This window comes from Oncorhynchus mykiss, chromosome 11 (assembly GCF_013265735.2).
Source record: "Oncorhynchus mykiss isolate Arlee chromosome 11, USDA_OmykA_1.1, whole genome shotgun sequence".
NCBI classification, from domain to species: Eukaryota; Metazoa; Chordata; class Actinopteri; order Salmoniformes; family Salmonidae; genus Oncorhynchus; species Oncorhynchus mykiss.
The window spans coordinates 79,325,131-79,350,351 of NC_048575.1; the positions used below are offsets into that span (position 1 = coordinate 79,325,131).

The 25,221-nt window shown below is 40.6% G+C and overlaps 1 protein-coding gene across 1 annotated transcript in view; it reads left to right on the forward strand.

Annotated features, from left to right (window-relative positions):
* Positions 1–7,748: 7,748 nt before the first annotated feature.
* Positions 7,749–25,221, forward strand: part of LOC110536457 (anthrax toxin receptor 2) — a gene marked incomplete in the record, with an annotated part of 153,384 nt that continues 135,911 nt past the window's right edge. The window contains 4 exon segments of the mRNA XM_036936470.1: positions 7,749–8,299; positions 17,233–17,304; positions 24,526–24,597; positions 24,852–24,933. Coding sequence (XP_036792365.1) covers positions 8,148–8,299; positions 17,233–17,304; positions 24,526–24,597; positions 24,852–24,933 — 378 coding nt within the window.

Here is a 25,221-nt window from a genome sequence, read left to right on the forward strand (position 1 = left end):
ATATAGTGTGTATATATAGTCTAGTGAGTGTGTATATATAGTCTAGTGAGTGTGTATATAGTGTGTATATATAGTCTAGTGAGTGTGTATTTAGTGTGTATATATAGTCTAGTGAGTGTGTATATAGTGTGTATATATAGTCTAGTGAGTGTGTATATAGTGTGTATATATAGTCTAGTGAGTGTGTATATATAGTCTAGTGAGTGTGTATATATAGTCTAGTGAGTGTGTATATAGTGTATATATAGTCTAGTGAGTGTGTATTTAGTGTGTATATATAGTCTAGTGAGTGTGTATATATAGTCTAGTGAGTGTGTATATAGTGTATATATAGTCTAGTGAGTGTGTATTTAGTGTGTATATATAGTCTAGTGAGTGTGTATATAGTGTGTATATATAGTCTAGTGAGTGTGTATATAGTGTGTATATATAGTCTAGTGAGTGTGTATATAGTGTGTATATATAGTCTAGTGAGTGTGTATATAGTGTGTATATATAGTCTAGTGAGTGTGTATATAGTGTGTATATATAGTCTAGTGAGTGTGTATATATAGTCTAGTGAGTGTGTATATAGTGTGTATATATAGTCTAGTGAGTGTGTATTTAGTGTGTATATATAGTCTAGTGAGTGTGTATATAGTGTGTATATATAGTCTAGTGAGTGTGTATATATAGTCTAGTGAGTGTGTATATATAGTCTAGTGAGTGTGTATATAGTGTATATATAGTCTAGTGAGTGTGTATTTAGTGTGTATATATAGTCTAGTGAGTGTGTATATATAGTCTAGTGAGTGTGTATATAGTGTATATATAGTCTAGTGAGTGTGTATTTAGTGTGTATATATAGTCTAGTGAGTGTGTATATAGTGTGTATATATAGTCTAGTGAGTGTGTATATAGTGTGTATATATAGTCTAGTGAGTGTGTATATATAGTCTAGTGAGTGTGTATATAGTGTGTATATATAGTCTAGTGAATGTGTATTTAGTGTGTATATATAGTCTAGTGAGTGTGTATATAGTGTGTATATATAGTCTAGTGAGTGTGTATATATAGTCTAGTGAGTGTGTATATAGTGTGTATATATAGTCTAGTGAGTGTGTATATAGTGTGTATATATAGTCTAGTGAGTGTGTATATAGTGTGTATATATAGTCTAGTGAGTGTGTATATAGAGTGTATATATAGTCTAGTGAGTGTGTATATAGTGTGTATATATAGTCTAGTGAGTGTGTATTTAGTGTGTATATATAGTCTAGTGAGTGTGTATATAGTGTATATATAGTCTAGTGAGTGTGTATATAGTGTGTATATATAGTCTAGTGAGTGTGTATATATAGTCTAGTGAGTGTGTATATAGTGTGTATATATAGTCTAGTGAGTGTGTATATAGTGTGTATATATAATCTAGTGAGTGTGTATATATAGTCTAGTGAGTGTGTATATAGTGTGTATATATAGTCTAGGGAGTGTGTATATAGTGTCTATATATAGTCTAGTGAGTGTGTATATAGTGTGTATATATAGTCTAGGGAGTGTGTATATAGTGTGTATATATAGTCTAGTGAGTGTGTATATAGTGTGTATATATAGTCTAGTGAGTGTGTATATAGTGTGTATATATAGTCTAGGGAGTGTGTATATAGTGTGTATATATAGTCTAGTGAGTGTGTATATAGTGTGTATATATAGTCTAGTGAGTGTGTATATAGTGTGTATATATAGTCTAGTGAGTGTGTATATAGTGTGTATATATAGTCTAGTGAGTGTGTATATAGTGTGTATATATAGTCTAGTGAGTGTGTATATAGTGTATATATAGTCTAGTGAGTGTGTATATAGTGTGTATATATAGTCTAGTGAGTGTGTATATAGTGTGTATATATAGTCTAGTGAGTGTGTATATAGTGTGTATATATAGTCTAGTGAGTGTGTATATAGTGTGTATATATAGTCTAGTGAGTGTGTATATAGTGTGTATATATAGTCTAGTGAGTGTGTATATAGTGTGTATATATAGTCTAGTGAGTGTGTATATAGTGTGTATATATAGTCTAGTGAGTGTGTATATAGTGTGTATATATAGTCTAGTGAGTGTGTATATGGTGTCTATATATTTATTTTATTTATTATTTAACCTTTATTTAACTAGGCAAGTAAGTTAAGTACACATTCTTATTTACAATGACATCCTACCAAAAGGCCTCCTGCGGGGACGGGGGCTGGGATTAAAAAATACAATTTTAAAAATATATAAATATGGGACAAAACACACATCACGACAAGAGAGACAACACAACACTACATGAAGAGAGACCCGAGACAACAACATAACAAGGCAGCAACACATGACAACACAGCATGGTAGCAACACAACATGAAAACAACATGGTAGCAACACAACATGGTAGCAACACAACATGGTAGCAACACAAGATGGTAGCAACACAACATGGTAGCAACACAACATGGTAGCAACACAACATGACAACACAACATGGTAGCAACACAACATGGTAGCATCACAACATGGTAGCAACACAACATGGAAGCAACACAACATGGTAGCAACACAAAACATGGTACAAACATTATTGGGCACAGACAACAGCACTAAGGGCAAGAAGGTAGAGACAACAATACATCACACAAAGCAGCCAGTTAGAGTGTCCATGATTGAGTCTTTAAATGAAGAGATTGAGATAAAACTGTCCAGTTTGAGTGTTTGCTGCAGCTCGTTCCAGTCGCTAGCTGCAACGAACTGAAAAGAGATAAAGGAAACCAAGTCTAGATTTAACTTTAGCCTGCAGCTTGGATATGTGCTGAGAGAAGGACAGTTTACCGTCTAGCCATACTCCCAAGTACTTGTATGAGGTGACTACCTTAAGCTCTAAACCCTCAGAAGTAGTGACCACACTGGTGTGGAGAGGGGCATTCTTCTTTCCAAACCACATGACCTTTGTTTTGGAGGTGTTCAAAACAATATTTTTTTCCTTATTTATTTTACCTTTATTTAACTAGACAACTCAGTAAATAAAGAACAAATTCTTATTTTCAATGACAGCCTAGGAACAGTGGGTTAATTGCCTTGTTCAGGGGCAGAATTACAGATTTTTACCTTGTCAGCTCGGGGATTCGACCTAACAACCTTTCAGTTACTAGTCCAACGCTCTAACCACTGGACTCTAACCACTAGTCTACCTGCCGTCCCTACACTCTAACCACTAGGCAACCTGCTGTCCCCACACTATAACCACTAGGCTACCTGCCGCCACTACACCCTAGCCACTAGGCTACCTGCCGTCCCTACACTCTAACCACTAGGCTAACTGCCGTCCCTACACTCTAACCACTAGGCTACCTGCCGCCACTACACCCTAGCCACTAGGCTACCTGCCGTCCCTACGCTCTAACCACTAGGCTACCTGCCACACCTACGCTCTAGCCACTAGTCCACCTGCCATCCCTACACTCTAGTCACTAGTCTAGCACAGGGTAATAGTTCAACTCTGTTCCTGGAGAGAGCCCTTCCTGTATATTTTCCAACAGGGTTAGAGTGAGAACCCACAGGACAGTAGCTCTCCAGGAACATGGTTAGAGTGAGAACCTACAGGACAGTAGCTCTCCAGGAACAGGGTTAGAGTGAGAACCTACAGGACAGTAGCTCTCCAGGAACAGGGTTAGAGTGAGAACCTACAGGACAGTAGCTCTCCAGGAACAGGGTTAGAGTGAGAACCCACAGGATAGTAGCTCTCCAGGAACAGGGTTGGAGTGAGAACCCACAGGACAGTAGCTCTCCAGGAACAGGGTTAGAGTGAGAACCCACAGGATAGTAGCTCTCCAGGAACAGGGTTGGAGTGAAAACCTACAGGATAGTAGCTCTCCAGGAACAGGGTTGGAAATCCCTGGTCTAGTATAAAGTCTAGTGAGTGTGTATATAGTGTCTATATATATATATATAGTCTGACGGTCCCCGTTGTGTCGGCAGCTAACTTTAATAGTAAGTCATTATGAGATAGTAAGTCATTATTATGAGATAGCAAGTCATTATTATGAGATAGTAAGTCATTACGAGATAGTAAGTCATTATTATGAGATAGTAAGTCATTATTATGAGATAGTAAGTCATTATGAGATAGTAAGTCATTATTATGAGAAAGTAAGTCATTATTATGAGATAGTAAGTCATTATGAGATAGTAAGTCATTATGAGATACTAGTCATTATTATGAGATATTAAGTCATTATTATGAGATAGTAAGTCATTATTATGAGATAGTAAGTCATTATTATGAGATAGTAAGTCATTATTATGAGATACTAGTCATTATTATGAGATACTAGTCAGTATTATGAGATAGTAAGTCATCATTATGAGATACTAGTCATTATTATGAGATAGTAAGTCATTATTATGAGATACTAGTCATTATTATTAGATAGTAAATCATTATTATGAGATACTAGTCATTATTATGAGATAGTAAGTCATTATTATGAGATAATAGTCAGTATTATGAGATAGTAAGTCATTATTATGAGATAGTAAGTCATTATGAGATAGTAAGTCATTATTATGAGATAGTAAGTCATTATGAGATAGTAAGTCATTATGAGATAGTACATCATTATTATGAGATAGTAAGTCATTATGAGATAGTAAGTCACTATTATGAGACAGTAAGTCATTATGAGATAGTAAGTCATTATTATGAGATAGTAAGTCATTATGAGATAGTAAGTCATTATTATGAGATAGCAAGTCATTATGAGATAGTAAGTCATTATGAGATAGTAAGTCATTATGAGATAGTAAGTCATTATTATGAGATAGTAAGTCATTATTATGAGATAGTAAGTCATTATGAGATAGTAAGTCATTATGAGATAGTAAGTCATTATTATGAGATAGTAAGTCATTATGAGATAGTAAGTCATTATTATGAGATAGTAAGTCATTATGAGATAGTAAGTCATTATGAGATAGTAAGTCATTATGAGATAGTAAGTCATTATTATGAGATAGTAAGTCATTATGAGATAGTAAGTCATTATGAGATAGTAAGTCTGCATCATTGATACTGAATTGTCCTGCAGATATACCCTTATATTAATCATTTAAAAATAAGAATAATTGATGTTAATTAATTAATTAATTAAATCTGATGCCATCCAAATGTCATCAAACAGGCACAAACTCACATCAACAAAACTCTCCAGTCCATTATTAATATGGAACAATATCACCACAAACTCTCTCTCTCTCACACGCATATGTACACACACACACACACACACGCACGCACGCACGCAGGCACGCACGCACACACACACACACACACACACATACATACATACACATAAACAAACAAAATGTGTGATTGACTATAGGATATACAGTGCCTTCGAAACCCATTGACTTTTTCCACATTTTGTTATGTTACAGAATTATTTTAAAATGTATTTAAAAAAAATAAAATCCTCAGGAATCTACAATAACCCATAATGACATGGCTGTGAGACTTGAAATTGAGCGTTTTCCATTGATTTCTATTTCCATTGATAATCCTCGAGATGTTTCTACAACTTGATTGGACATGATTTGGAAAGGTACACACACACCTGTCTATATAAGGTTCCACAGCTGACAGTGCATGTCAGGGCAAAAACCAAGCCATGAGGTCGAAAGAGACAGGATTGTGTCGAGGCAGAGATCTGGGGAAGGGTACCAAACATTTCTGCAGCATTGAAGGTCCCCAAGAACACAGTGGCCTCCATTATTCTTAAATGGAAGAAGTTTGGAACCACCAAGACTCTTCCTAGAGCTGGCCGCCCGGCCAAACTGAGCAATCTGGGGAGAAGGGCCTTGGTCAGGGAGATGACCAATAACCTGATGGTCATTCTGACAGAGTTCTAGAGTCCCTCTGTGGATATGAGAGAACCTTCCCGAACGACAACCTGCAGTACTCCAGCAATCAGGCCTTTATGGCAGAGTGGCCAGACGGAAGCCACTCCTCAGTAAAAGACACATGACAGCCCGCTTGGAGTTTGCGAAAAGGTCCCTAAAGACTCTCAGACAATGAGAAACAAGATTCTCTGGTCTGATGAAACTAAGATTAAACACTTTGGCCTGAATGCCAAGCGTCACGTCTGGAGGAAACCTGGCATCATCCCTACTGTGAAGCGTGGTGTTGGCAGCATCATGCTGTGGGGATGTTTTTCAGCGGCAGGGACTGGGAGACTAGTCAGGATCGAGTCGAAGATGAACAGAGCAAAGTACAGAGAGATCCTTGATGAAAACCTGCTTCAGAGCGCTCAGGACCTCAGATTGGTGCAAAGGTTCACCTTCCAACCTTCCAACAGGACATGTCTCAATGTCCTTGAGTGGCCCAGCCAGAGCCCGGACTTAAACCCGACCGAACATCTCTGGAGAAACCTAAAAATAGCTATGCAGCAACACTCCCCATCCAACCTGACAGAGCTTGATAGAATCTGCAGAGCTGAATCGAAGAAACTCCCTAAATACAGGTGTGCCAAGCTTGTAGCGTCACACCCAAGAAGACTCAAGGCTGTAATCGCTGCCAAAGATGCTTCAACAAAGTACTGAGTAAAGGGTCTGAATACTTATATAAATGTTATATTTCATTTTAAAAAATGAAATAGCAAAAAAAATCTAAAAACATGTTTTTGCTTTGTCATTATGTGTTGCATTGATGAGAAAACAACAACAATTTTAATCAATTTTAGAATAAGGATGTAATATAACAAAATGTGCAGAAAGTCAAGGAGTCTGAATACTTTCCGTAGGCACTGTACATAAGGTTAACCTTGAAAGTTGAGGACTGCCTGATACAAAGTGCACATTGGATTCATGTGATAAAGATCAACTAAACATATCTCATAATAATGACTTACTATTTCATAATGACACCCTATTTAATAACAATGACTCCCTATTTCTTATAAATGACCTACTATCTCATAATAATGACTTACTATCTCATAATGACTTACTATCTCATAATGACTTACTAACTCATAATAATGACTTAATATCTCAGACTAATGACTTAGTATCTCATAATAATGACTCACTGCCTCATAATAACGACTTACTATTTCATAATCATGATTTAGGCTTCAATCTCATAAATCATCGTCAGATTAAAACAAATCTTTGCCGCTACTGTGGTTGGATTAAACTGGTGGTGACAGCAGGATTTGGGTTTTCGTTTTGATGGTGCTGTATTCAGCATAACAAAAGATGCATCGACAGTAGGCCTAGGCTATGTTTTCATATTTAATTGGTAGCTCTCACTCGCCTCCACCCAAAAACGGCATTTTAGATAAAGACTAGGCTGCAAATTATAATAGGCTATTCACCCACTTTAAACCGACCTTTGGTTAAATAATTGTCAATATACTATTATTTAACTAGGCAAGTCATTCAAGAACAAATTCTTATTTTGAATGACGGCCTAGGAACTGCCTTGTTCAGGGGCAGAACGACAGATTTGTACCTTGTCAGCTCGGGGGTTTGAACTTGCAACTTTCGGTTACTAGTCCAATGCTCTAACCTCTAGGCTACTATGGGCCGACATTCTAGTGATTGAATTGTGCATAGCATTTTGCCTTTCCGCTCTCCCCAACCTCTGAAAGACCTTACAGCAGCTGTTGGGTGTGTGCTTGCGCTCTGACAGCACTGCGACCACCCGGAGACCCACTCAACTTTACCACATCTGTTTTCACCAGGCGCATGCGCCTTTTGGAATGAACCTAACTTTTCGTGGGAGTGTGCTGCTTCGTGTAGCCTACGGGGAAGTTTTATGCAATGGGCTATTAAATTGACCCAACACTTGCTGAGACTTGCTGAGGTTACAAGAGATAGTGTAAAATGGTCATAGGACATTAGGAAATACTGTCGGTGACATGGGCTCTGTTATTTCCTCTATTTTGTAAGAAGGCTATATATCATTGTTGCGCTTGTATACGTTTTGACATCTTGCTCCTCAACGGTTGCAGATGTGCGAATCGTTTTTAGTTTACTCACTAGGCCTGCCGTTCACGTGCTAGAATAATACGTGTGTAATTTTCGCTTTAGAAGTTTACTTTGCGGCCCAACAACGGCAACGCCGTTGAACTTGACAATGAAGGAGAAAACACGCCATCGCGCTAAATTCCACTGGACGTCAACAGCAGTAACAGCTGGCGTAATTCTGCTGAGTTTGTTTGCTTGGTCTTGTCGTGCAGAAGAAGCGTCTTGCCACGGAGCTTACGACTTGTACTTTGTTTTAGATAGGTAAGTAAAACGTTGTATCACATCTGTTTCACAGGAGTAGCTGCTTGTGCTTAGGGATGGATACACGGAAAACAATGTAGCTACACAGTGCTACAATATAACAGTTTAAACAATAACAATGTGTCCACAATGTCACCTTCACCAATGTACAGTCACAATGACTCTTCATATGTTTTTAGATTCAAAACAAATCCTGTGTATGTATTGTCCGTTAGTTTCAGCAGCTGAACGGTTAAATTGGTTAGTTCTGGTTGCCTGCTTATATGATATATAACGCTGGTCTAAATTTAATTAGAGGACATTCCAACACACGTGTCATCATTAGGATGGTTGAATCATGGTCAAGTTCAACTCAGGGCAGCAAAGAGGAGTTATCATGAGGATGCAGGACAACTACAACATAGTCTAGTGTGTATGTGACAGATTGACATGGGTTCAAATCCCGGTCTCCTGCGCATCAGAAACGCGAGCTAAGGGCCTACGCATTCGTTTGGGGGAGCTAACACAAGTATTCAGGTCTCGGGAAAGGTTAGGTTAAGTCACTTTGAGTAGTTTGCCGAACCACCTCTGTTCCACTTTACTTTAAAGCTCTGATTTCATCACCAGTTCATGCCAGGCCTATGTCACAATGACAGCATGACTGTGGGCTATATTGAATACACTGTATAGTTCTGCCAAACCATAACAACATGAAGCTACAGAGACAATACTTTAGGGTTGCAGCCTAAATCTAACCATCGGTTTAACACAAATCCCTTTGTTTGCCATAAATGTGGTTTACTAACTTGTTACGATTATTATGTTCTCAATGTTCATAAACCCAATTCAATTAAACTACTCTGCCTGAAACCCAGAATTTGTAAGAAACTGGTTGAAATGAATCAGACGGAGGCCCAGCTACAATAGTCAGAAAGTTTATTGACGAGAGAGCACTGGCCTGTTGTACAAAACAATTCATTTTATACTGTCTTCTCACGCACACACATTCACACTAACATTAGCACACAATGTCCTGCTACCCAGCCGACAGAGATTAGGGGAATCTGAGAGACTTACTCCCTCAAGATAGGGAGACCGAGACCCTGGGAAGTGCTTTCAGTGGCTCCAGCCAAGGAGACGGAGACCCTGGGAAGTACTCTCAGTGGCTCCAGCCAAGGAGACGGAGACCCTGGGAAGTGCTCTCAGTGGCTCCAGCCAAGGAGACGGAGACCCTGGGAAGTACTCTCAGTGGCTCCAGCCAAGGAGACGGAGACCCTGGGAAGTACTCTCAGTGGCTCCAGCCAAGGAGACGGAGACCCTGGGAAGTACTCTCAGTGGCTCCAGCCAAGGAGACGGAGACCCTGGGAAGTGCTCTCAGTGGCTCCAGCCAAGGAGACGGCGACCCTGGGAAGTGCTCTCAGTGGCTCCAGCCAAGGTCGGCACCGAATCTTGTCTGTTTTTAAGATACTGTTATAGACATATTGTACAGACTATGGTTATACATAATTCTAATCAATTTCATACGATTATATGGCTTCAGGGTGGAATATTCTAGTCATTCATAAATATTCCATCAACACTAACTTGTAACATCAGGATAGTTCTTTCCAGTTCAGCAAGAGTTGGGACACAACTCAAGTTCTGCAATACTACGTACCAGGAAGCAGACTTGATAAAAAAAATGTTTTGACTTAAATTCTTCTTCTTTCCCATCTTGGCTCAATGTCATATTTGTGCAAGCCGACTCCTCCCCTTCCTGCCCCAGTTTCAAACCCTCTGTCTACTCCTCCCCTTCCTGCCCCAGTTTCAAACCCTCTGTCTACTCCTCCCCTTCCTGCCCCAGTTTCAAACCCTCTGTCTACTCCTCCCCTTCCTGCCCCAGTTTCAAACCCTCTGTCTACTCCTCCCCTTCCTGCCCCAGTTTCAAACCCTCTGTCTACTCCTTCCCCTTCCTGCCCCAGTTTCAAACCCTCTGTCTACTCCTCCCCTTCCTGCCCCAGTTTCAAACCCTCTGTCTACTCCTCCCCTTCCTGCCCCAGTTTCAAACCCTCTGTCTACTCCTCCCCTTCCTGCCCCAGTTTCAAACCCTCGGTCTACTCCTCCCCTTCCTGCCCCAGTTACAAACCCTCTGTCTACTCCTCCCCTTCCTGCCCCAGTTTCAAACCCTCTGTCTACTCCTCCCCTTCCTGCCCCAGTTTCAAACCCTCTGTCCACTCCTCCTCTTCCTGCCCCAGTTTCAAACCCTCTGTCTACTCCTCACCTTCCTGCCCCAGTTTCAAACCCTCTGTCTATTCCTCCCCTTCCTGCCCCAGTTTCAAACCCTCTGTCCACTCCTCCTCTTCCTGCCCCAGTTACAAACCCTCTGTCTACTCCTCCCCTTCCTGCCCCAGTTTCAAACCCTCTGTCTACTCCTCACCTTCCTGCCCCAGTTACAAACCCTCTGTCTACTCCTCCCCTTCCTGCCCCAGTTTCAAACCCTCTGTCTACTCCTCCTCTTCCTGCCCCAGTTTCAAACCCTCTGTCCACTCCATCCTGTCTTCAGTTAGAAAATGACAGGATGATGCTCACAGTACTGTTGATACAACTGACAAAGTAAAAAGGGGTATTTTGATTTGCTTTAGTAGGACAGTCCCAACACCTTAGCCATTACACCAAGAGGTCCAAACCTCTTGTTGAGGTTGCTAGTGTAACAGTATAACTTTAGACCGTCCCCTCGCCCATACCCGGGCGCGAACCAGGGACACTCTGCACACATCAACAACAGTCACCCTCGAAGCATCGTTTACCCATCGCTCCACAAAAGCCACGGCCCTTGCAGAGCAAAGGGGAACCACTACTTCAAGGTCTCAGAGCAAGTGACGTCACCGATTGAAACGCTATTTAGCGCTGCGAACACCGCTAACTAAGCTAGCCGTTTCACATCCGTTACACTAGTACCTGAGTCACACTATAGGACATGCCTAACCCATACTGTTCTGGCTTGCAGATTTGTTGTTTTTCTTTCTTCACATTGTCTTTCCAGATCTGTTCCAGCAGTAACTCTGAGGTAAAGTTCTGCTTTGACCTTTGAACCTTTTTGAAGGACATTAGCCGCTGCTTTAGACTCCTGAACAATCAACCAATCACCTGATCAGTGGCTGTCAGTGAAACATTGGCTTCATTCCAATTCTCTTGAAGTGTGTAACCAGTGTGTAACCAGGCCAGGTCAACGCAGCTCAGCTCGGTTTAGCTCAGTAGTGTGAAAAAAGGCCATAGGTGTTGGATCGAGGAAAGGACCCTACAGTATAACGTATTCACAAAGCTTATCACCCAGATTCGTTATTAGTTACTATATTGTCAAAGTGCAGTGGAACTTTGATAATGATAACAATCTAGCAGTCCTCTCAGCTATCGACCAAGATAGTTTATTTCATGAAAGTAGGTGGTAGTGGTATATTGTAGCAAGAAAGTGAGTAGACCAGGGAAGTAGACCAGGGAAGTAGACCAGGGAAGTCGACCAGAGAAGTCGACCAGAGAAGTAGACCGGGGAAGTCGACCGGGGAAGTAGACCAGGGAAGTCGACCAGAGAAGTCGACCAGAGAAGTAGACCGGGGAAGTCGACCGGGGAAGTCGACCGGGGAAGTAGACCGGGGAAGTCGACCGGGGAAGTCGACCGGGGAAGTCGACCGGGGAAGTCGACCGGGGAAGTAGACCGGGGAAGTCGACCGGGGAAGTCGACCGGGGAAGTAGACCGGGGAAGTAGACCGGGGAAGTCGACCGGGGAAGTCGACCGGGGAAGTCGACCGGGGAAGTAGACCGGGGAAGTAGACCGGGGAAGTAGACCGGGGAAGTCGACCGGGGAAGTAGACCGGGGAAGTCGACCGGGGAAGTAGACCGGAGAAGTCGACCGGGGAAGTCGACCGGGGAAGTCGACCAGGGAAGTCGACCAGGGAAGTCGACCAGGGAATTAGACCAGGGAAGTCGACCACAGAAGTCGACCAGGGAAGTAGACCAGGCCACAGTACTTGAGTTCATTGAATCTCTATTGTCATGCAGCTGTAAAAACTCACAACACAAAATATTAGTGGTTATAACACAAAATATGTTTCTGGACTCTGCTCCTCATGAGCACCATAATGAACACTTATATAGATATATAACGAGACAGTATAACGAGACAGTATAAAGAGACAGTTTAACGAGACAGTATAACGACAGTACAACGAGACAGTATAACGAGACAGTATAGAGACAGTATAACGAGACAGTATAACGAGACAGTATAATGACAGTATAACGAGACGGTTTAACGAGACAGTATAACGACAGTATAACGAGACAGTATAACGAGACAGTATAGAGACAGTATAACGAGACGGTATAACGAGACGGTATAACGAGACGGTATAACGAGACAGTATAGAGACAGTATAACGAGACAGTATAGAGACAGTATAACGAGACGGTATAACGAGACGGTATAACGAGACAGTATAGAGACAGTATAACGAGACAGTATAGAGACAGTATAACGAGACGGTATAACGAGACGGTATAACGAGACGGTATAACGAGACAGTATAACGACACAGTATAACGAGACAGTATAGAGACAGTATAACGAGACGGTATAACGAGACGGTATAAAGAGACCGTCAACAGCAGCAGCGGGGGGGGGGGGGGGGGGGGGGGGGGGTCAAGTTCATAGAGTCTTCAGGAATTGTATGACTCATGTTCTATTTAGTTTCAAAGACAATGTGGATGTCTTTCATCTATCACCACTTCCAGCAGACAATGTGTGGAGTATGGGCTTTTGCTCTCCTATGCAAGCTCCAAACTAGGCATGACATCAGCTCAGTGTGGTAGAGCATGGCTCTTGCAACGCCTGCATAGTGGGTTCGATTCCCGGGACCACCTATATGAAAAACATGCATGGGGTTGTGTGGGTTACTTTCTAAATGTAATCTGTTACTAGTTACCTGTCCAAAATTGTAATCTGTAATGTAACTTTTGAATTACCCCAAACTCGGTAATGTAATCTGATTACATTCAGTTACTTTTAGATTACTTTCCCCTTAAGAGGTGTTAGAAGAAGACAAAATGTATGTTACCAATTGAACGACATCTATTGCAGGATAAATCCATGTTAAGGTTTACATAGCTGGCCTTATATGGATGTTACATGTTACTGTATGGGTTGGTTATGTGGGCTTCTTCTAACCCATCGCTTTCTGTTATGCATAATAATATGATTAAATTACATATCTACATTAAAAACCAAAGTCCTATCAGAATTCCAGTCATTCCAATAAATGTTATACCTCTTGATCTTCAAGAATAGGACTTGGAAATATGGAAGTATAGATTAGCCAAATAGTTTTACTTGAGTATAACCCCAAAACTAAGGACTTATTAGCCAGTCCTACTGTGTTGTTCATCATTGTGTTGTCGTGGAGGACTGATTGGGTCATTGATTCCAGTTGACAAATAAAAGGCTGCGCTCATGGCATGGCTTTGAGCAGTACTGAAAAGTGCTATTTACATGTGATAAATGAGATCCATATGCTGCGCTTGCTATAGGTCTATTGTTTACCTTGTTGTTAGTGACACTTTGGTATCTTGATAATATGCACCTGTTTAAAGGGCAAGTCCACAGATGAAATATTAACAAAACGGTCGCCCTGCCTCTGTTTTGGTAAAAAGCTGTGGTATTGGCCTGGAGAAATGTAACCACTCTCAGATTAATAGACAGAACTATAGACGCAAAGAATGACCATCCATGATATCAACATGATAGTTGTAACCATGTTATGAGGATATACAGGACTGCCCACCATGATATCAACATGATAGTTGTAACCATGTTATGAGGATATACAGGACTGACCATCCATGATATCAACATGATAGTTGTAACCATGTTATGAGGATATACAGGACTGACCATCCATGATATCAACATGATAGTTGTAACCATGTTATGAGGATATACAGGACTGACCATCCATGATATCAACATGATAGTTGTAACCATGTTATGAGGATATACAGGACTGACCATCCATGATATCAACATGATAGTTGTAACCATGTTATGAGGATATACAGGACTGACCATCCATGATATCAACATGATAGTTGTAACCATGTTATGAGGATATACAGGACTGACCAGCCATGATATCAACATGATAGTTGTAACCATGTTATGAGGATATACAGGACTGCCCACCATGATATCAACATGATAGTTGTAACCATGTTATGAGGATATACAGGACTGACCATCCATGATATCAACATGATAGTTGTAACCATGTTATGAGGATATACAGGACTGACCATCCATGATATCAACATGATAGTTGTAACCATGTTATGAGGATATACAGGACTGACCATCCATGATATCAACATGATAGTTGTAACCATGTTATGAGGATATACAGGACTGACCATCCATGATATCAACATGATAGTTGTAACCATGTTATGAGGATATACAGGACTGCCCGCCATGATATCAACATGATAGTTGTAACCATGTTATGAGGATATACAGGACTGACCATCCATGATATCAACATGATAGTTGTAACCATGTTATGAGGATATACAGGACTGACCATCCATGATATCAACATGATAGTTGTAACCATGTTATGAGGATATACAGGACTGACCATCCATGATATCAACATGATAGTTGTAACCGTGTTATGAGGATATACAGGACTGACCATCCATGATATCAACATGATAGTTGTAACCATGTTATGAGGATATACAGGACTGACCATCCATGATATCAACATGATAGTTGTAACCATGTTATGAGGATATACAGGACTGACCATCCATGATATCAACATGATAGTTGTAACCATGTTATGAGGATATACAGGACTGACCATCCATGATATCAACATGATAGTTGTAACCATGTTATGAGGATATACCGTGTTTGTTTACATTTACAGTGTTTAAACATTGGAGAAAAACAAGCTGATATTTTGGGTTCTCATGGAGTGCATTAGTTGATCTAAACTCATGAGGCATTTATATATTCCTCACGAGTCAATGGATATAAATATATAATTTATAAGTCCAAAAATGCATGTAGCAACTACAGATTGCCCCTTTAAGTCTTATCAAAAGTGTACAAATTTGAGGATGTGTCCATAAGGCCTTTGGATATATTTTTTATCAGTATGAATTATATTAAGCAATAAAAGCCCCACTTTTTTCCCATAGGCTGGAATCCACAGTATGCAGCTGTTGCAGGAGCACATTTTCCACTGACTGTCCACTGGTTTCAAAAACAATGATTGATAGGCAGCTTAAACTTGAATTTGAATTCAACCATTATTGGGTTCAAATACACATTTAGATTTGTGATCAGCCATCCACAACAACCACAATCCGTAAGGCACAAATAGCTACATGAGAGAGCAGCAGTGTGATTCACATCGATGTGCTATGTAAATATTCATTAATAAGTGATATCCGTATCGCCGTAGATTACACCACTGATGTCATCAACCTTACCTCCAAACGTTTATTCAAGTTGGAGAATGTTTGGATGCCGACAGCAGTCGCACCATTGGAAGTCATAGCTTGGACTGTAGCCTACAAAAGACTATTCCTACTCTTTTGGGTTGTGGCGGTTGTGCTTACAGCCCAACATTGTGCAGGACGTTTGGCATTTGCCAGAGAACACCAAGATTGGCGAATTCGCCACTGGCGCCCTGTGCTCTTCACAGATGAAAGCAGGTTCACACTGAGCACATATGACAGACGTGACAGAGTCTGGAGACGCTGTCCGGTTTGGCGGTGGGTCAGTCATGGTGCGGGGTGGCATTTCTCTGGGGGGCCGCACAGCCCTTCATGTGCTCGCCAGAGGTAGCCTGACTGCCATTAGGTACCGAGATGAGATCCTCAGACCCCTTGTGAGACCATATGCTGGTGCAGTTGGCCCTGGGTTCCTCCTAATGCAAGACAATGCTAGACCTCAAGTGGCTGGAGTGAGTCAGCAGTTCCTGCAAGAGGAAGGCATTGATGCTATGGACTGGCCCGCTCGTTCCCCAGACCTGAATCCAATTGAGCACATCTGGGACATCATGTCTCGCTCCATCCACCAACGCCACGTTGCACCACAGACTGTCCAGGAGTTGGCGGATGCTTTAGTCCTGGTCTGGGAGGAGATCCCTCAGGAGACCATCCGCCACCTCATCAGGAGCATGCCCAGGCATTGTAGGGAGGTCATACAGGCACGTGGAGGCCACACACACTACTGAGCCTCATTTTGACTTGTTTTAAGGACATTACATCAAAGTTGGATCAGTCTGTAGTGTGGTTTTCCACTTTAATTTTGAGTGTGACTCCAAATCCAGACCTCCATGGGTTGATAATTTGATTTCCATTGATAATTTTTGTGTGATTTTGTTGTCAGCACATTCAGCTATGTAAAGAAAAAAGTATTTAATAAGAATATTTCATTCATTCAGATCTAGGATGTGTTATTTTAGTGTTCCCTTTATTTTTTTGAGCAGTGTATATATATATATATTATAAACAAATTTGTATACCATATTAATATATAATCTTAAATCATTGGTCTAGAACACATGCAGCTGACTCATGTTATGCTCAGTCAGCAGCACACTTCAATGTTAAACCTATGTTTTGATGCACTGCAGAAGGCTCCCTCTTTGTGTTATCAGTACAGTAACCAGAACTATATCACCATCACTGTAAACTATATCACCATCACTGTAAACTATATCACCATCACTGCAAATCAGCTGTTGGTTCCACATATAGTCCCCTTGTGACTCAGTTGGTATGCTAACAACACCAGGGTCGTGGGTTTGATTCCTGCTGGGCTCACATTTATTCACTCATCACAGACTGTAAATTGTTTTGGTAAATGGTATATATTCTACTGTATATATTAACTGTGTTTTCTGTTGCAGATCAGGAAGTGTTTCTAAAGACTGGGGTGAAATTTATGCCTTTGTGAAGAACCTTACAGACCGATTTGTGAGGTGAGTATTTTTTTCCCCCAAACATGGTAATTGTATGTTATACAAATGAACTGTGGTCTGGGAAAAAGGGACAACGCTGGACCGTAGTTTGGATATATGTTTGTTAAAATGGAACCTGAGCCCCTTGGACACATTTTGTTGTACAATAATAACAGTGGATCTTATTATAACTGACTTTTGTCCAGCTAAAACACAAATCAAATTCATCCCAGTCCATTAAACCGATACAGCCTTGTATATTTACCAACTATTATAGTGGAAAGTTCACAATGTTCAACCTGTGTTGAATGAATAAAAACAGAACAGGATCAGTTAACCAAATTGAATTGTAGGCATAGGACTCGTGTGAACGTAACCGGTTGTCACACCCTGACCTTAGTTAGGTCAGGATGTGACGAGGGTGGTATGTGTGTTTTTTTGTCTTGTCTAGGGGTTTTTCTGTATCTATGGGGTTTTTGTATGTCTAGGTATTTGTAGGTCTATGGTGGCCTGAATTGGTTCCCAATCAGAGACAGCTGTTTATCGTTGTCTCTGATTGGGGGATCCTATTTAGGTTGCCATTTTCCATTTTGGTTTGGTGTGTTATTGTCTATGTGTAGTTGCATGTCAGCACTCGTGTGATATAGCGGTTTGTTAGCTTTGTTCAGTGTTTGTTCTTCCTTCCATTAAAAGAAGATGTACGCTTATCACGCTGCGCCTTGGTCTCCTCACTATGACGAACGTGGTACCGGTTTAAATAAATTAATGGAAGTATGGAGGTAGGTCTGTGCCCCCCCCCCCAAAAAAGGTTAAATATGTGTAAAAAAAAAATATATTAAATGCATCCTCAGCTTTCTTATATAATCTAGACAGTGGGTGAAAAAGTACCCAGTTTTCATACTTGAGTAAAAGTAAAGATACATGAATAGAAAATGAAGTAAAAGTTGCAAGTCACCCAGTAAAATACTACTTGAGTAAAAGTCTAAAAGTATTTGGGTTTTAAATATACTTAAGTATCAAAAGTAAATGTAATTGCTAAAACATACTTAATTAAGTATTAAAAGTATAAATCATTTCAAATGACTTATTATTAAGCGAACCAGTGAGTTTTTTTTATTTTTTTTAACATTCTTCATCAAGAATGTGGGCAAAAATGTCATCTTTGACCATGAGAGGTGGGAGAATGTTGTTCTCTTGTCAAATAGTATTAAGAATAGTTTTCCATACTGTATTTTGGCGATTATTTTCGCAACGCAAATATTGAGTCGTGACTGAGACAAACTGGTTTTAATTTCGGTCCCGAGGCAAAACCAGTTCATGCAGCTGCTGTTGTTAATAGTTTACAGTTCATCAGACTGAAATATCGTCTTGTTTCCATGCAGTCCAGCATGTCAGATCTCTACTGTTTACTTGTACAGGCTGCTACATTTATGTAGATTGTTTTTGATTGCGTCTGTCAGGAGTGATGTGTTATCATGCTTGTTAAATAAATACCGGAAGGAAAGGGGAGAGAGCTTTGTGCGTTGTGCCCGGGCCCGCACGACCTGCGATTTCTGTGAATCTGATTGGTCAAGAGATGCACGGCACCTGCAGCAACACTCGGATGTGAAGGACAGAGAAATGGTGCGAGTTCACAAATGAGGCAAATCGTAAAAATAAAAAAACGGTACTTGGCCACTCTTTTTTTAATGTTTCGCGTCGATATATTTTGCTAAACTAAATCAAAAGTCATATGACGCCAAACCTGATTGAAAAGTGCAAACGCCACCTAGCCACACGTTTTTCTGGTGGCCCTGATTGCAGGGTGATTTTTTTTTTTTTGTGATTGCGTAACAACGGCGGTTGACTAAATGTTATGTGCCAGTCCAGACGGTATCGACCCAGCCAAACATAAATGAAGAAACGATTTGTTGAAGAAAATAGCAAATGGGCCAGGTGTGAGTGGGTGGCAGCGAGGATCAGTCTTCTGGGCTGTGAGAATGGCCATTTGTAACCGGGGTGGACCAGATCCACACATAGATATCTATCCCTCCTCCCGATCGCAGAATGGGCCAGAAGACTTGGGTTCGGGTAGTATTTGACATGTTTCAAATATTTTCAGCGTTTGCTCTAGCCTGCCTAGAGCGCCAGATGGGCGGATGCTTACCGTTTTGGGACTATTCTATTGGTTCATTAAGTCAGGCAAGCTTAGTCAAGCACAGATAAAGCATTTTTAAATGAATGAAAGGATTTCAAATAGTATTTGAACTCAGGCGGTATGCACGGAATGGGCCAGGGAGAGACAGGGAATGTACAGTAAGGCAAAAGAACACTGAGAGGCGAGGACAATCTGCTATACAATGCTCCTTTACCAAGAACACTTCTGTTCTGCCATGTGGAGCATGCAGACTGGAGAGATTTCTCTTTTTTTTCCCCTTTCTGCGGATTTCTCCCAGTCTGGCATTGCAAGCAAGCTCTTGATTTATTCAGTGTTGGTTGGAAGAGAGAACCGGAGAAGGTTTTAATTGAAATGACAGCCTTATATTTCAGTCTAGCCTCAGAGTTAGTCTAGATATATAAGATCCATAATATCTCTATAGTTCAGATGTGATTCTAGCCAATCTATCACCTGTCTAAAGTTAAAACTGATACAAATTCTTTGACATTTCTCAGTTACGACTAGAATACATTCTCAATGTCCTCAAACAAACTACTCAGTCATGTTCCATAAATACTTCTTCAGGAAGTACGTGATCTATATGGCTGCTGTTCCTTGTCAGATATGGCCGTGTGGCATGAAGATGTGCTGTGGGGGAGGACTGGATGAGACTTGCTGAGACTGGTTGAGACTGGTTGAGACGAGCTGAGAGTAGCTGAGACTGGTTGAGACAAGCTGAGAGTAGTTAAGACTAGTTAAGATTAGCTGTGACAGGCTGAGACTATTTGAGACCAGTTCAGACTAGTTAAGATTAGCTGTGACAGGTTGACATTAGCTGAGCCTGGCAGAGATTGGCTGAGATTAGCTGTGTGTGTGTGTGTGTGTGTGTGTATTGATGCATCATTGCCATGACAACCTGTTTCCTGTCTCTCATCACTTCCTCCTTCCACAGGAGAACAGCATATCCTCCCTTAAGTCACATACTCAAATTAGGTGATACAATGTAGTGTATTGGTATCTTGTATACCATGTAACGTTTTTTGATCATTTTCTTTTCGTCACACTGCACATCTGAAGTAATGTCTTCACACTTACACGCTGACCAGATCGCTGGCGTGCATGTTTATTTTGTCCACGCTCACCAGACGCGATCATGACACGCAGGTTGAAATATCAAAACTAACTCTGAACCAACTATATTCATTTGGGGACAGGTCAAAAAGCAAACGCTATGGCAATTTAGCTAGCTTGCTGTTGCTAGATCATTTGTCCTGGGATATAAACATTGGGTTGTTATTTTACCTGAAATGCACAAGGTCCTCTAACAATCCACAGATAGAAGGGTAAACGGAGTATTTCTAGAAATCTCTCCTCGCTTCGCGCTTCTTCTTTGGACTTTATATGGCGGTTGGAAACCAACTTTAAGGTGCATTACCACCACCAACTGGACTGGAGTGTGCATCTTCAGTTCATCTTTCAATCACCCACTTGGGTATATGCTCCAAAACCCAATGAGGGGATGGGAGAGGCGGGACTTGCAGCGCATCAAGCATCACAAATAAAACCAAGTTCTATATTAGAGCCTGGCTACGCAGACTGTCGTTGACGCGCGCGAGCGCTGTTGGTGCGATGATTGAGTAACATGAATGTGTACATTTATTTTCCAACGCGAGCGGTGTGGTCAGCACGCTCGACAGCCTATTCAATAACTATCTATCTCATGCTGTTTTTCTCATGTCAATGAGATTCTGAGTTGTATTACTGTGCAGTCTCATTGGAAAAAGGATGTGTAATTAATTAATTAAATTGTCATTTTTAATTTTAGTGTAGAAAGGATACAACACTAAAAGCTACTGTTGATATACAGTTCCAGTCAAGATGATGGACACACCTACTGAAATAACCCATATGGAATCATGTAGTAACCAAAAAAAGTGTTAAACAACTCAAAATGTATTTTATTTGAGATTATTCAAAGTAGCCACCCCTTTGCCTTGATGACAGCTTTGCAAACTCTTGGCATGCTTTTCAACCGTCTTGAAAGAGTTCCCACATATGCTGAGCACTTGTTGGCTGCTTTTCCTTTACTCTGCGATCCAACTCATACAAAACCATCTCAATTGGGTTGAGGTCGGGTGATTGTGGAGGCCAGGTCATCTGATACAGCACTCCATCACTTTCGTTCTTGATCAAAACGCCCTGACACAGCCTGGGGGTGTGTTGGGTCATTATCCTGTTGAAAAACAAATTATATTCCCAATAAGCGCAAACCAGATGGGATGGCGTATCGCTGCAGGATGCTGTGGTAGCCATGCTGGTTATGTGTGCCTTGAATTCTGAATAAATCAGTGTCAACAGCAAAGCACTCCTGCATCAACACACCTCCTCCTCCTCCATGCTTCACGGTGGGAACCACACATGCGGAGACCATCCGTTCACCTACTCTGCATCTCACAAAGACACGGCGTATAAAACCAAAAATCTCACATTTTAACTCATCTGACAAAAGGACAGATTTTCACCGGTCTAATGCAAGACTCTTCTTCTTATTGGTGTCCTTTAGTAGTGGTTTCTTTGCAGAAATTTGACCATGAAGGACCGATTCACGCAGTCTCCTCTGAACAGTTGATGCTGAGATGTGTCTGTTACTTGAACTCAGTGAAGCATTTCTTAGGCTGGTAACTCGAATGAACTTATCCTCCGCAGCAGAGGTAACTCTGGGTCTTCCTTTCCTGTGGGGGTCGTCATGAGAGCCAGTTTCATCATGGTGCTTGATGGTTTTTGCGATTGCACTTGAAGACACAATAAAAGTTCTTCAAATTGTCCGCATTGACTGACCTTCATGTCTTAAAGTAATGATGGACTGTCGTTTCTCTTTGCTTGTTTGAGCTGTTCTTGCCATAATATGGACATGATATTTTACTAAATAGGGCTATCTACTCTATACCACCCTTACCTTGTCACAACTGATTGGCTCAAACACATTAAGAAGGAAAGAAATTCCACAAATTAACTTTTAACAAGGCACACCTGTTAATTGAAATTCATTGCAGATGACTACCTCAAGAAGCTGGTTGAGAGAATACCAAGAGTGTGCAAAGTTGTCATCAAGGCAAAGGATGGCTACTTTGAAGAATCTCAAATATTAAATATATTTTGATTTGTTTAACACTTGTTTGGTTACTACATGATTCTATTTGTGTTATTTCATAGTTTTGATGTCTTCACTATTATTCTACTATGTAGAAAATTGTAAAAAATAAAGAAAAACCCTTGAATGAGTAGGTGTGTCCAAACCTTTGACTGGTACTATACACTGACCTGGTATACTATACACTGACCTGGTATACTATACACTGACCTGGTATACACTGACCTGGTATACACTGACCTGGTATACACTGACCTGGTATACACTGACCTGATTTACACTGACCTGATTTACACTGACCTGATATACACTGACCTGATATACTATACACTGACCTGGTATACTATACACTGACCTGGTATACTATACACTGACCTGATATACTATACACTGACCTGATATACTATACACTGACCTGATTTACACTGACCTGATATACACTGACCTGATATACTATACTATACACTGACCTGATATACACTGACCTGAAAAACACTGACCTGATATACACTGACCTGAAAAACACTGAGTACCAAACATTAAGAACACCTTGAATATTGAGTGGCACCCCCCCTTCCCCCTTTTTGCCCTAAGAACAGCCTCAATTTGTCAGGTCATGGACTTTACAAGGTGTCAAAATTGTTCCACAGGGATGCTGGTCCATGTTGACTCCAATTCTTCCCCCCATTGTGTCAAATTGGCTGGATGTCCTTTGGGTGGAGGACCATTCTTGATACACACGGGAAACTGTTGAGCATGGAAAACCCAGCAGCGTTGCAGTTCTTGACACTTACCGGTTCACCTGGCACCTACAACCATACCACGTTCAAAGGCACTTAATCTTTTGTCTTGCCCGCTCACCCTCTGAATGGCACACGCCTCAATTGTCTGAAGGCTTGAATATTCTTCTGCAGATCTGTCTCTTTAAAAAATGACATAACCCAAATCTACCTGCCTGTAGCTCAGGACCTGAATCAAGGATATGCGTATTCTTGATACCATTTGAAAGGAAACACTTTGAAGTTTGTGGAAATGTGAAATGAATGTTGGAGAATATAACACAATAGATCTGGTAAAAGATAATGCAAAGGAAAAAAGTGCATTTCTTTTGTCTTTTTTTGTTCCGTCATATTTGAAATGCAATAGAAAGGCCATAATGTATTATTCCAGTCCAGGCACAATTTAGATTTTGGCCACTAGATGGCAGCAGTGTATGTGAAAAGTTTTAGACTGATCCAATGAACCATTGCATTTCTGTTCAAAATGTTGTCAAGACTGCCCAAATGTGTCTAATTGGTTTATTGATAACTTTTCAAGTTCATAACTGTGCACTCTTCTCAAACAATAGCATGATATTCTTTCACTGTGATAGCTACTGTAAATTGGACAGTGCAGTTAGATTAACAAGAATTAAAGTTTTCTGCCATTATCAGATGTGTTTATGTCCTGGGAAATGTTCTAGTTACTTACAACCTCATGCTAATCACATTAGCCTACATTAGCTCAACCATCCCGTGGGTGGGACACCGATGTGGAAAACCTTAGGAGGTTTATAACCTGTCTCCTCCCCGTCATCTAAACTGATTTCATTTATTTAATGTATTTATTTCACATTTATTTAACCAGGTAGGCAAGTTGAGAACATGTTCTCATTTACAATTGCGACCTGGCCAAGATAAAGCATAGCACTTCGACACATACAACAACACAGAGTTACACATGGAGTAAAACAAACATACAGTCAATAAATACAGTAGAAAAATAAGTCTATATACAATATGAGCAAGTGAGGTGAGATAAGGGAGGTAAAGGCAAAACATTTTTTTGGAGTAGATTTAACAAGTGACATCAATTAGGGATGGTAGCTTTCACCTGGATTCACCTGGTCAGTCTATGTCATTGAAAGAGCAGGTGTTCCTAATGTTTTGTCCACTACTGTGTTGTTTCATTCCAGCCCCAGCATGAGGGTCTCCTTTATAGTGTTCTCATCTTCAGCCAAAGTGATGTTACCTCTGACTGGAGACAGGTATTATATTCCTCTATTGATAATGACATGTAATACACCTTGTAGTAACACATTATAAAGGATCATAGTACATTCTATTGCTATAACAAGTACTAAAGCATCAGTGTATTCCTGGCAGGTTTTTAAATCTGACTCATTTAATTGAAGTTTAGTCATGACAGTCCCCAATGGCTATTTATATGCGTATCCAATAGTAAACACACCCACCGTACCAGAACATGTTGGATAGTGAATTGATGTCTTTTTGTTTGAAGATATGAAATCCAGGAAGGCCTGGAGAGACTGAGAGAGGTGAAACCAGCAGGGGAGACCTACATGCATGAAGGAATTAAAGAGGTGCAGTATGGGTAACACCTACATTGGATAGTCTCCAGTCGATTCTTTATAGATGTTACACTAAATATCTACTAGACCTAAACCTACTCTAAACCTAACCCTAAACCTACTCCAAACCCAACTCTAAACCTAACCCTAAACCTACTCTAAGCCTAACCCTAAACATACTCTAAACCTAACCCTAACCCTACTCTAAACCTAACCATAACCCTACTCTAAGCCTAACCCTAAACCTTCTCTAAACTTAACCCTAAACCTACTGTAAACCTAACCCTATACCTACTGTAA